Raw genomic sequence first — 13,155 nt, forward strand, 5'->3', positions numbered from 1 at the left:
AAAAATTTGTTTGTTTACCTTGGAAAAAGTGTTACGCCGAGTAACGCTTTGAAGACTAGAGAGAAGTTTCTTCGAAGAAAGCTAGAGAGAAGAACATTTTTTGAGAAAATGAATTTTTGGTGGCCAAAATCAGGGGCTAACTGCTCTATTTATAGAGCAAAGCCCATGAAACGGACCAATCAGGGCAAAGCCCATGAAGCGTCAACCAATCAATGCCGAGCCATGTGTCAAGCACGCAGCCATGGAATGTCAATCGACAAACAGTTACAAATCTTCTTCAACACGCTCCTTGACAGAATGCCAATCGACGTATCTTCTTCAACACGCTCCTTGGTATCTACTTGCCAAACGGCCCACTGTTCAACCAAACTTGGCAGCGCCGTCTCGGGGGCAATCAAAAGCACACGACACTCACAACCTCGGTCTCAGCCAGCGCCATTTTCTTTTCCACATTTGATGTCCATTACACATCCATGTGGAGGGGGGATATGATACGGCCTGGGCAGAAGCAAGCCGAGGAAGAAGAAGCCGGGGAAGAAATTTTTACTTGCGCAGAATACGCTCAACACTCATCGAAGGTCCATACCACGGCATAGACTACGCTGGGGGCAAATTGATGGGGCATATTCTGCACCCGCTGACCGAGTCAACATATTGAGCAAGGTCAAAGATAAAAGACAGGAAGTCAACGTCTTAGACAGCCTAACTGACGCAGCCTGTCGGCCTGTCACTTGGGTCTCGGCTAGGCAACTAGCCAGCCGGGAGGCTTATCCGCGTATTCATATCCAAGACCCCTCGGCATGGAGTCAACCAGGTCCGCCGGCCTGCAATGGGTCCCTCGGCCGAGGGTAGATCAGTCTTTCCACCTGCTCTGCCACTTGGCCACTACGTGACAAAAGGTGAAAGTCTATAAATACTCCTCAACCCTCATTGAGAAAAGGATCGAAATAATCCACAATTCACCGTAATACTCACCATAAATTTGGTATAAACTCCCTTATCTCTCTACAATATACTTTGCCAAGTAACACACAACTTAATCTCTTTAAGTTTACTGACTTGTGCGTCGGAGTGAGTTCGCTCGGTACCAAGGCGAGCCCTCAGTTTGTTCATTGTTTCAGGAGAGGCCGAAAGGAAGAGTCAAGAAAAGTCATCATTCTACAAGCTTACGTGGTAACAAATCCTGCTCCGGAATTACACCCGGAACATCTACAAAAGAATAGCGATCTTAGTTCTAGTGATATTGGTATTAAAATTGGACGTGGATTGGAAAAAGTTCCATTACTGACTTTTTCGGATGACACTATCATTTTTGCTAAAGCCTCTAATCAGAGTTGTAGAACTATTAAATCTATTTTAGATAAATTTTGCACGATTTCTTGACAATTTGTTAATTTCGACAAATCGACTTTCCAATGAACTAGAAATGTTGACCGCTCACTTCGTGGGTCTTTTAGAGGTATTCTTGGTATGAACGAAGAAGCTCATTTGGGTAAGTACTAAGGTTGTCCTTTATTTGATGATAGAGTGACTAAAAATATGTTTGAAAGTATTATTAATTCCGCATGCGCTCAATTATCGAAATGGAAAGCGAATTATTTATCGCAAGCAGGTAGACTGGTTCTGGTTAATGCTAACCTTGCCGCGAAGGGAACCTTTCAAATGTAAAGTTTTATCATTCCCTCAAGTATCCATAATAGATTAGACAAAATTAATAGAAATTTCTTATGGAATAAGAACCCTTCACAACGTTCTCCTAATTTAATTGGTTGGCATAAAGTTTGTTTACCAAAGTCTCTTGGCGGATTAGGAATAAAATCCTCTGAAGTAGCTAATAAAGCCTTTCAAATGAAACTTTTATGAAAAATTCTTATGGAAAAAGATAATATATAGGTCAAAGTGGTAACTAAGAAGTATTTGAAAAATTGTTCTGTAACACCCCGATTATCCGGCCAAGATAATTTGAGCGTTACCATCTCGGTTTCCCGAGGTATTGTTTCAAAACTTCAATCAAAGAACATTTTATTGATATAAATGTTTAGTGAATTTACATAAACGTAAACAAATGAATAAAAGTACAACTTATGACAACTATACTCGTCTAGTTAACTAGACTCGTCTCATGAGTCATCAAGCTCGTCCCGTCTCCTGCGTACTATCCAAACAACTTGTACTTAACCTGCTCCCCATACACTACAAGAAATCTGTTTTCTGGCGACTAAATATGTCGACTGAAAACAGTCGCCAAAGTAGAATATGTCAGTAGCCAATATCTAACATTCAGTCGTCAATTTTGGCATTAAAAAAAAAAACCACGTACAGATCCGCAAAAAGACAAATCTGCAAATAAAGCCGCTATTCTGGGAAAAAAAACAATTGACCGCCAATTTAGTATGAATTGCAAATTTTTATACTGAATTTACATTACAATTAATTTAAATTTTCATACTTCAACAACCACTATCAATTTACATTTACATACTTCATTAAATTTACATTACAATCGATTTTAGTATACAATAAAACACTTCAAAAAGCCATAAAATCTTTTCGCCTGGCTTTACAATCCGTCTTTCTCTGCTACTCCTCTCCTTTTCGGCTGAATCAGCAAACCCTATAACCAATTACACCACAATAATTTAACTAATTCGTATTTTTAAGCTAATTTTTGAAGCAAAAACGTTTTCAAGTCAAGATCTAAATGGAAATTGACATGCACACATGTATCTTTAACACAAAAATTAAAATACAATACTGAAAATTTGAATTTGAAAGAAAAATAAGAATCAATACCTTCAATTAATCACAAGGATATAAATATGATGAAATCCCAAAAATGAAGTAAGAAAACTGGAAATTTGGTGATGTGTATATTGGGAGCTCCTTGAATGTTTGTGGTTTTACTATTAAAAATATGAAGAAAATGAAGTTATGGGGAATTAAGAGTTGGGTTGAAACAAAATAAAAGAGGAAGATATGAGGAAGATGATGAATGTTTGCGCTTATATGAAATAGAAATGAATGTTTGTGGTTAGAAACGAAAGGAGTAGGTTGAATGTTTGTGTTTTATTTTTATTTATTTGCAAGGTAAGAGGTGGGGACTGGGGGAGGTGGGATCGAAAGTTTAATTTGTGTCATATAACTTGGCAACTGAAACCAATCCATCGCCGAAATTGGCGACTGATTACGGTAACCCGACCTTACTTTCAGTCGCCAATATTATTTATCCTACGAATTTCTGTCGTCGCCAATTTGGCGACTGATAACAGTCGCCCGATATTTTATCTCGGTCGCCAATTTGGCGACTGGAACAGGCAATCGTCATTTTTAGTCGCCCGAAAATAGATTTCTTGTAGTGATATGACCAAAGGATATCATATGGATCGACACAACCACCCAAGAGATAGGTGACAATGCACAGACACAACAAACGTCAGTTTCAATAAATAAATAAAGTGTGACATGACTCGAGTGTGTGAACATGCAACATGACCATGGATATGAATGACATGATATCAACAACCGCCACCACGGTACCGTGACACGCCCAAACATACCGACAACCTCACTAGTATCGGGACACGCCCAGACATACCGATAACCACAAACAGGTACCGGGACACGTCCAGACGTACCGGGTCCAGAAGCTAACCGAATCCCCTACCAGACGTCGTGTCTCAACCACATGAGTCCCTCCAAACTCAAGTCATTAATGTGCAAATCCCTCTTGGAGTGGAAAAGTTCTAAGAGGCGACCCAAACGGAAGACGGTCTCTTAACCACCTTCCGTCTCCTCAACAACCACAACACCATCACAAACCACCATTATACAAGATAACCAACAACAAATGCAATGCTACACTAATGTACCAAATACCGACTCTTCTTGACCAACATTGTCTTATAATACATCATAACCACCACAATTACCTCTTAATGACATAATTAGTGACTAAACATGTTATAATGCAACCAATCTAATTACATGAGACTAATTACAACATCCACCATAAAACATGTGACAACCACAATATTGAAACCGAGTAGGATTAATCTACCTTTTAGCATTCTCCATAAGCAAATCCAAGACAACACGAATCCATCTCATAAAACCGTCTCATCCTACAAGAATCACATAATAACCATCATAATACATCCTAATCTATTATACAATACAAAACCCCTTATTATTACCCATTAATTACCCATTTAACATATACTAATTACTAATTAACTACCCATAACAAAACCCCTAATTTATAGGGTTCATACTAAATAAAAAAGGTAGATCTATACTTACAAATTAAGAAGAAGGAAGGAGGAAGGTGAGCAATCCACTAAACCAAGCTTGAATCTCCTAATATGGTGTTTGTGAGGGTTTTAGAGACAAGGGAGAGAGTTTAGAGTGATAAGGAAGAAAATAGAAATGAAATAGAAGAAAGAGGGTTTGCGGGTTTAAAACCCGTCTGACCAGAGTGCACTCGACCGAGTACCGAGTCCACTCGGTCGAGTGCCAAACACTCGGTCGAGTGACACTCCACTCGGTCGAGTACAACGCAGTTCTCAACAATGGTTAGTTTTCGTAAAACAGTTATATCTCACTTGTTTCTTGGTCATTTTTGGCGTGTGACCTACCGTTGGAATCGTAAGAGAACAAGCTATCACCTCCAATTAGAATCACATCAATACCATGTCTAGATCTTAATTTATGATAGTTTTAAGACGACCCTTCTATAAACGGACATTATAACAACTCTACTAAGTCTAATATTGGTTATACTCAGTCCACTCAGTCTACTCGGTCGAGTGAACGCCTTAGAAATTACAAGGTATTACATGTTCACTTTTTGAACATAAGCCAAATTCAGTTTGCTCCTGACAATGGCGTAAACTCATAAGTATTCGGGACATATTTAGAAAGGGGTTGAGATGACATGTGGGCAATGGTAGCAAAATCAAGTATTGGACTGACAATTGAGTTTTTTCTTATCCTCTTACTAGAAATATAGATGGTCATAATAACCTTGATTTAAATCTTTTGGTTAATGATTTCATAACCCCTGATAAATAATGGGATATCAGTAAGTTATCAGATATAATAAATAATGATATTGTTACCCAGATAGTTAATATTCCATTGCTGCACAATGATATTCCAGATGCCTTTCTTTAGGGGTTGTCTGTGGATGAAAATTTCTCGACCAAAACAGCGACATGGTTAGCACAAGGCTTATTCGATAGAAATATTGACAAATGTGAATTTTACTGGATTTGGAAACTAAAAGTTCCTCCAAAATTGAAATTTTTTCTTTGGAAAACTTGTGTAGATGATCTCCCTACGAAAAGTAGGCTTCTAAGAAATCATATAATTGTCCCAGCTCAGTGTCTTTTGTGCAATCATCCAATTGAAGTTAAATATCATTTTTTTTCAAGTGTTTCTTAATTACATCAGTTATCCAAGACATGAATATCATTACCTTTAACAGTTTTTGGCAATATACGATAATATTGCAAGTCAGAGCTTTATAGAGAAACTTAATTATCTTAAAATTCTAATTCCAAAAGCCGATTTCATTAAGATTGTATTTATTTGGTGGAATGCATGGTTCTGGAGAAATAACATTATTTTTAATAATGTTCATTTTAATATCAGCAAACTTATCCTTGTATGTAATAATAGCATCAAGATTTGGAATGAGACTAGACATAAGGATATTAACAATTCTGATAAAGACGTGTCAGTTAGAAATACTATTAGTAAGGAAGATATTTGGTGGGAGAAACCTAAAAATGAGTTTCTAAAGCTAAGTTTTGACGCATAAAAAATAGATGGTAATAAAGTTGCCATAGGATATGCTATAAGAGATCATAATGGTAAAGTCGTTTTAATAGGAGCAAAAAAGTGCGGATATAATTGTATTATTGTTTTTGAAGCTCCCGCGTTAAAAGAAGGCATTTTAGTAGCTAAATACTTAGGAATATCGAAATTAATTGTAGAAGGTGATAATTTATATGTTATCAACTCAATCCGTACTACTTGACAAATTCTTTGAGAAATTTCTAGTATTATCAAAGATATAAAATTAGATCTTCATTTTTTCGATAAAGTGATAATTAAAATTACTTTCGTGTAGTCAACAAGGTTGCCGACTTTCCAACTCTTTCGAAGTGGTTTGAAAGTAAGTGGATTCAACCTACCTCTATTTTTCGAAATGATGAGATATGCTAAGTTAAAGGATCAATCTAAATTTTATTACCTTATCAAAAAAAAAAAAAAAATTGCGGAAAAGTCCGAAAGAAAGCGAGAAGAACAGAAAACCCTACCTATTTCATTTTGAATCTGTTGACACACGTTTTTGTCACACACTCTTCCGCAGCCGCCATTAACACATACAAGTAAGTTACTCTACCTCTCTTCCCCCAATTCTGTGTCTTATGCTGTTTGCTCTTCCAATTTGATACTTAAATGATTTCATATGTTGTTTGCATGTTTGATACTTTACACTTTGATGGGCAGTCACCATTGTTAATTTGTGATCTATATATTCGGGTAATCCACACTCATTTTTTTACCTTTTGTAATTGGTAATATAGTATAGATATAGTTGTTTCGTCGGAATGAAACTTGGAAATTTTCACATTGTATCCCTAATTCCCTATGTATGTCTTTGTCAATTCATGCTCAAATTTGTAGTTTATGGATATGGATATACGGAGAGGTTGGGTATTTGGGAAAATTGATACGGAGTACTAGTTTATTGATTGGATTTTAAGATGGCAAAAGCTGTTGCAGCTATGTACGGGCCACAGATTGCGATTAGAATACAGATGAACGATATCTGCCTTGAATGATAGTCTTCTAGTTCATCATGTAGGGAGGTAGCTCATTTTGTTGCTAGATTGCGTCGTATAGTTACAGCTTGGTTTTGCTTTACGTAATATGTGTGCGCGTGGGTGGGGTAGCTCATTTTGTTGCTAGATTGCGTCTTCTTCAGAGTATAACTGAGAACTTTCGGCAGTGGGCCTCTTTCTTAATGAAGATGGATCGGAGTTAATCACAATACAATTTCCTGTTTATCTCCAAAAAGCCCAAGTCAACCTAATAAATTCGCTACCTGTCCTTTTTTTTTTGTCAGATTCTCTTGCTTATTTTAGAGAGACTAGAGGAAACTTTCCATTTTATTGTCTAAATTCTCATCTAATGTTTTACGAAGTACTAAATATTAAACCTGCTGTGAGCTATTATCCATTCTGTCTATTTTTTTTCTCAAAAATGTTTCTCTGGATGTTTTTCTTTGTTGTTGTGATATTACACTTTAGGTCCTTCGAGTGAAAATAGCTCAAACCTCATCTAGTAGCATCAGTGCAACCTCAAGGCACCTATTTACTCGAGCAAACTCTTAGACTAAGAGCTCCAAAATGAAATTGTTCAAAAAATAGAAGCCTCTAAATTTTCCTTGAATGCACGGTTACTTTGAGTGTTTATATGAAAAATTCCGTCTTTTTTTGATTTATTATTGTCAGGGTGCATATGTAGTCAACTTAAATTTCATACTCTCTCCGTCCCCAATCATTTTTTTACCTATGATTAACATACCCCCAACAAAGAATAAAAAAGTAGACAAACGATTAGGATTGAGGGATTATATGTTTCAAAGTGAGACTTCTTTTGAAATCATAAATTCTTCTCCCTTTTTCCCTCCATGGTCTTGTTAATCTGGGCGTTGAGTATAATTTACTATGTGGTAATGATTATACCGTTTTAAAATATGGTGGTCTAGTGTTGATGCATTTTAGGATGAACCTTTCATAAGGAGTCATCCGAAGACAACCTATATGTGTAATTAACATCTGTTAAGGCATTGTGGTATTGTTGTTCATGATGATCAATATACCCGGATAACCCTGTACTTGGTCTTTTTGGAGACTCATACTTGTGCAACATGAAGAATAGATGTGTGATTTACAAGTGTATATATAGTGCTGTGTTGTTGTGCAGTACTAACTTTTTTTGCCCAGAAATGGGTGAGGAAGCTACCAAAGCAATTATTGTTCCAGAGTCTGTATTAAAGAAGCAGAAAAGGGAAGATGAATGGGCTTTAGCAAAGAAGCAGGAAGTGGAAGCCCAGAAGAAGAAGAGCCGTGAGAACAGGAAGCTGTACTTTAAGAAAGCCCAGCAATATGCTAAGGAGTACCAAGAGGAGGTTTGTGGTTTTTGCTTTGTTGTACTTAGATGATGGCGCTGTTATTTAGTTCCTAACTTCGACATTTGTATTTTCAGGAAAAGTTGGCTATCAGTTTGAGGAGAGAAGCCAAGCTGAAGGGAGGCTTTTATGTCGAGCCTGAGGCTAAGCTATTGTTCATCATTCGTATCAGAGGGTTCGTATGGAGCTTGTTTTCACAATTTTCTATCTGTTACAGCATTTTTGAGAGTGATTATTGATGGTTATTGGTTTCATGTGCAGTATCAACGCCATGCACCCCAAGACAAGGAAGATAATGCAGCTCCTTCGTTTGAGACAGGTGTTATCTTGATCCCTCATTGTTAAGCTTTCGCTGTTTTTTCCTTCTGTTCTTCATCATTGTTTTTGTTATAATAATTATCTGTTAATGCAGATCTTCAATGGTGTATTCCTCAAGGTTAACAAAGCCACCTTGAACATGTTGCATAGGGTTGAGCCCTATGTAACCTATGGGTAATTTTCTTTATTTTTTTCGAGGTTCCGTTATGGAGTCTTACATCTTATTGGTTTTACTCATCACAACACTGGCCTTTAAAATAGGTACCCTAACTTGAAGAGTGTCAAGGAGCTGATCTACAAAAGGGGTTATGGAAAGGTTGACAAACAGAGGATTCCTTTGACTGACAATTCCATAATTGATCAGGTAGTTAACTCTTTGCCTGAAGCTATTTTCTGGTAACCTAGATCATATTAAATTTCTGGCACGTAACTGAAGAGTTCTGTGATATGCATCTGCATGTGTCAGTTGTCTTTGCACACATCTCATCATATCTGGTTCACATAGCCTGCCGCTTGTTTTTGGTACAACAAATGAATTTTTTGTTTGCTTGATCTTATTAATTTTCATTTCCAATAGATATGAATATGTGATGACCGTGATAACGGAAAGGACCCAGTAAACTGAGTACTACATGATCTATGTAAACGTTACATGGTCTGGGGTCAGTTCAGTTCGAGGAACGGGTTCGAGTTCGCAGAACGCAGTCTACTTTGAACTCGGTCAGAGTCATTTTATGCAGATAAAAAAAAAAATTTGTCAAATGACTGTAGGTTATTTTAGGCAGCAAAAAAATTTAAAATAGAAAAAGTTACTTTCTCAGTTTTCCAATGCACATTTCTTGGGGAAAACGAAATTAAATTTTCATTTTTCAACCTCCATGGAAGCCTACGTACCCATATGTCAGTCACATCTATTACCTATGCATAGATAAAACATTGGTCTATGCAAATTGTAGGGAGTTGGTTCACGAATGAACATTGATTGGGTTCGAGTGAACTGGTACGCTGATTGGCCTAGCGATCCGCAAACCTGGTAACACTGGTGACTGGTCTACGCAATTATTGACATAGTCACATCTATTACCTATGGATAGATAAAACATTGGTCTCTGGAAATTGTATCGAGTTAGTTATCGAAGGAACATCGATTGGGTTCGAGTGAACCGGTACGCAGATTGGCCTAGCGATCCACAAACCTGGTAACACTGATCTATGTTGCCCAAAATTTATTTGTGAAATACAAGTTTGTTACTTAAAATAGGGCACCTTGCGTCCAAAAGGTGCGAGCATTCCTTGTCTTTCGTCTTAACATATGGGCATAAGGGTTAATTGTGTACATCCATCCTCATTACCTCTCCATATGTAGGTATTGTGGTGACGTCTTAGCACTTAGCTCTTACCGAATTACATTTCATTTAAACAGCGGTCCTCCAGACACTCACCTCCCACCCACCATCCCCAACCCATTTTAGCCAGTAGCCAGCACACCCTATCGCCACCGTAACCAATTGATCGATCCCACCCTACTGCAACTACTAGAAACAAATCCTCCTCCACCGAGAACTCCCTCCCTCTCTCGACAACCCATTTGCCACCCCCAAATCTGCTCCCTTCACTGCTGAAACATCTACCCCCTAGATTGTGGTAGGTGGCTTGCGGTGCCAGCTGGGATGGGGAGGAATGTGGTTGGTTGGCTGGAAGGGAGGTTGGGGGAAGCCCGTAAGAGTAAAATTGCAACTATGTTGTGTCAGATTTAGTTAAGGGAGTAGTTTTGAATTGTTTTGGAAAAGTATGTAGTAACTTTGGAATAGCGCAAAATTGTACGGAGTAATTATTGTGTCAATTCTCCCTAGTAACTGCAATTGTATCCTTCCTTTGGACATCGCTAAATATGCTGTGTTTGTTTGCTCTTAGATTTATAAATATCATGTGAGTGGATCCAGTTATGATTTGTAATTTTGTATCATGGATTGGTTAATGGTTGTGCTGAGCATATTAATTGTGAAAAATTTACTGACTAGTCGCATTTTCACATGATAAAGGTACTGGGAAAGCATGGCATAATCTGCGCAGAGGATCTTATCCATGAAATAATAACGGTAGGACCTCACTTCAAGGAAGCCAACAACTTCCTATGGCCATTCCAGTTGTCTGCTCCAAATGGTGGTCTTCAGAAGAAGAGGAACCACTTTGTGGAAGGCGGTGATGCTGGCAACAGGGAAAACTTCATCAACGAGCTCATCAGAAGAATGAACTAGCTGTCTGTTTTCTAGGTCTTTCCCTTTTCTTTTAGGATTTGCTTAATTACACAGTTTTAAAACAAGTTTGGATTGAGCTCACAATTTTGTTAGACACTAAGTTCGGCTTTTGTAGTAATCTTTGTCACAACATGCCAGCATTGTCTATTTGCAGTTATTTTTCTCTCTTACGCTGTACTTCGTATCAGTAGCATGATATCAAGTTATCAGTTATTGCTATGATATCAACCGATGGACATCTCAGAAAAACACAAATATAATTATAAATAAAAGTAACGGATAAACTCATCTCAGTAAAACACAACTGTAATGAGCTGTACGTGACGACTCATGTGATGACTTACTGACTTAGTAATGATTAAAAATCAACTTGTGAAATATCGCGAAAACACTTGAAAGAGTGTAAACTCCACCCATATACTCTTTGGAGTGCACAAACGATGCCACTCCACCGGCACCCATGGAACTTTCTTCCCTCCTTGGCCCCCTTTCGGGACTGTGAAACAAGACTTGAGCTCATCACAAAAAGGAGCTGAAATCTTACACACTCATAACATAGGTATTAATTAATAAATTGGGACACCACGTAGACCAAGATCGCCGGACCAGCCCTCAACAATGTCTTGTCGTACAACCCTTGCATTATTTTGCTCAACTTATCTCTAATGATGTCCATCCCTGCCTTTTTCGAACGCCCTAGAACACTTTTACCTTCCCCAAACTCACAAGTTGGGCATGAAGCTTTCTCATAACGCTTCAATATATCCTTGATCTGAAATACGCCATCCTCCCTACGACCCTACCCCGCTTTCCATTCCCCTCTAAAATCTCGTCAACCAAAACCCATAATTTTTAAAAATTTGGACATTATTTTTGTAGGAAAATAAGTTGGCAAAGACTTCAGCTACCCCGAAAGACCTTTCAACAAGGGCAGCCCAAAGGCTGTGTAATTAGGTTCACAACATAGGGGCCCAAGGGAAAATAAGGCCCCAAAATCTAAGCCCAATTCACATCATTAAATGAAAATGATTTTGGCTTTTTTCCTCCTTGTGGACTACTCGTGTAAAGTCACTACTTTACACTCCACAACATCTTTGTTTACCCAAAACACATGTGCATCCCCATTTCCCATCAATAGGCAATTTTTTTTAAAATTTATTTATTTAAGTGGGTCACAGAAAAGTATAATTTTTTACCTTTCTCAGTTCTCGGTTCTTTTGTTATATCTCCATCTTTTAATTTTTTAATTTATTTATATTACTCTTTATATTAAATTATTAATTATTGTGTGACACATTTTTATTCTATAAAAGACAAGATATTTATTACAAATAAACAAATATGAAGTACTGTATATTTTATAAAAGTGAATCGTCTCATGATATGAATTATGAAACGATCTTATTTATATAATTTGTGTTTTAAGTATATGCCTAAAATAAATCATAGCATTTTTTTTCATGTATCTTAGCCTTTCCTTTTTTCTCAAATTTTTATTTTTAATAGTTTTCGTTTAGGATCTCAAGTAAATGACAATTAATTGTTTTGGGGCCTCAACCTAAGAATCGGAACAGGGCCTCCCGAATTCACCGGTCGCCCCTGCCTTTCAAGAGTTCCAACTGCGTGTATGGGTGTCTTTCAAAAAATCCTATGGAACCTACCAGAGCCGAAAAGTTGGATCATTCTTATTTGGAAAACTCTCACTGAATCATTGCCCTGTGGGGAAGGCTTCTTAAAGAGGGATTTTGATGGCCATTTACTTGTGTGCTTTGTGATTCACAAGAAACGGAAACGCCTGATCATCTTTTCCGTGATTGTTAATTTGCTAGTAGAGTTTGGGATGGAAGTGTTTTGGGGATCCGGGCTCAATCAGGGAATAATTTGAACCTCCAGTCTTGGGTTTGCAATTGGCTTTCTGTTCTTTCTAAGGCCGATAATAAACAAGAGGCTTGTCTTTCTTTTTTGTGTACTATTTGGACTATCCGGGTGGTAACTGGTAAGGTGCAGAAAGGTATTTGAAAATTCTGAGTGTTCCCCAACCGGTGCTATTTTACTATACCAAGATTCACTTAAATGGGCTCTTTTGGCTGAGGATAAGAAATCAGGGTCCATAACTTTGCAAACACCTTTGGAGAAAGACTTGACTAACCTTACGAATGGAGTACTCTTTCCTTTGATCCAGGGTTCTCTTAACTGCTCACAGTCTCATCTTTATGTGGATGCTGCACGGTTAAAAGAGCTTGTTGCTGGTTTGGGTGGGTGTATCATGTTTGATAATAAGGTTGTGTCTGAATTCTGTATCAAAGGAAGTGCTGAGAATGCTGAGCAAGCAGAAGCTTTGGCAATTAGGGAGGCCTTGAAGTGGTCACAATATTT

General features: G+C 37.7%; 1 protein-coding gene and 1 long non-coding RNA gene across 4 annotated transcripts; one reads left to right on the top strand and one right to left on the bottom strand.

The window, feature by feature from the left end:
- Positions 1–2,418: 2,418 nt before the first annotated feature.
- On the bottom strand, positions 2,419–3,064 carry LOC141598516 (uncharacterized). Its single transcript, XR_012523572.1, has 2 exons — positions 2,794–3,064; positions 2,419–2,614 (listed from the first exon to the last, which is right to left on the bottom strand). It is a non-coding gene; the product is annotated as an uncharacterized LOC141598516 (long non-coding RNA).
- Positions 3,065–6,271: 3,207 nt separating this feature from the next.
- Positions 6,272–10,949, top strand: LOC141600430 (large ribosomal subunit protein uL30y-like). Of its 3 annotated transcripts, XM_074420667.1 has the most exons (8): positions 6,282–6,395; positions 6,517–6,549; positions 8,019–8,203; positions 8,281–8,378; positions 8,465–8,522; positions 8,616–8,695; positions 8,783–8,885; positions 10,564–10,949. In XM_074420667.1, exons 3-8 carry the CDS (start codon positions 8,021–8,023, stop codon positions 10,777–10,779), a joined length of 738 nt encoding a protein of 245 aa, XP_074276768.1. In that variant the 5' UTR covers positions 6,282–6,395; positions 6,517–6,549; positions 8,019–8,020; the 3' UTR covers positions 10,780–10,949. The 3 variants fall into 3 exon arrangements, with proteins under 3 accessions (XP_074276767.1, XP_074276768.1, XP_074276769.1); XM_074420666.1 differs by lacking the exon at positions 6,517–6,549 and having other exon boundaries at positions 6,272–6,395; XM_074420668.1 differs by lacking the exon at positions 6,517–6,549 and having other exon boundaries at positions 7,999–8,203.
- Positions 10,950–13,155: the final 2,206 nt, after the last annotated feature.

The sequence above is a fragment of the Silene latifolia genome, chromosome 9 (assembly GCF_048544455.1).
Source record: "Silene latifolia isolate original U9 population chromosome 9, ASM4854445v1, whole genome shotgun sequence".
Lineage (NCBI taxonomy): Eukaryota > Viridiplantae > Streptophyta > Magnoliopsida > Caryophyllales > Caryophyllaceae > Silene > Silene latifolia.

Excerpts from the sequence above, each read along its gene's own strand:
- LOC141600430 (XM_074420666.1), top strand. The coding sequence starts at position 8,021 with ATGGGTGAGGAAGCTACCAAAGCAATTATTGTTCCAGAGTCTGTATTA. Across the intron at positions 8,204-8,280 it reads CTAAGGAGTACCAAGAGGAG|GAAAAGTTGGCTATCAGTTT; the intron begins GTTTGTGGTTTT and ends TTGTATTTTCAG. Across the intron at positions 8,523-8,615 it reads AGCTCCTTCGTTTGAGACAG|ATCTTCAATGGTGTATTCCT; the intron begins GTGTTATCTTGA and ends CTGTTAATGCAG.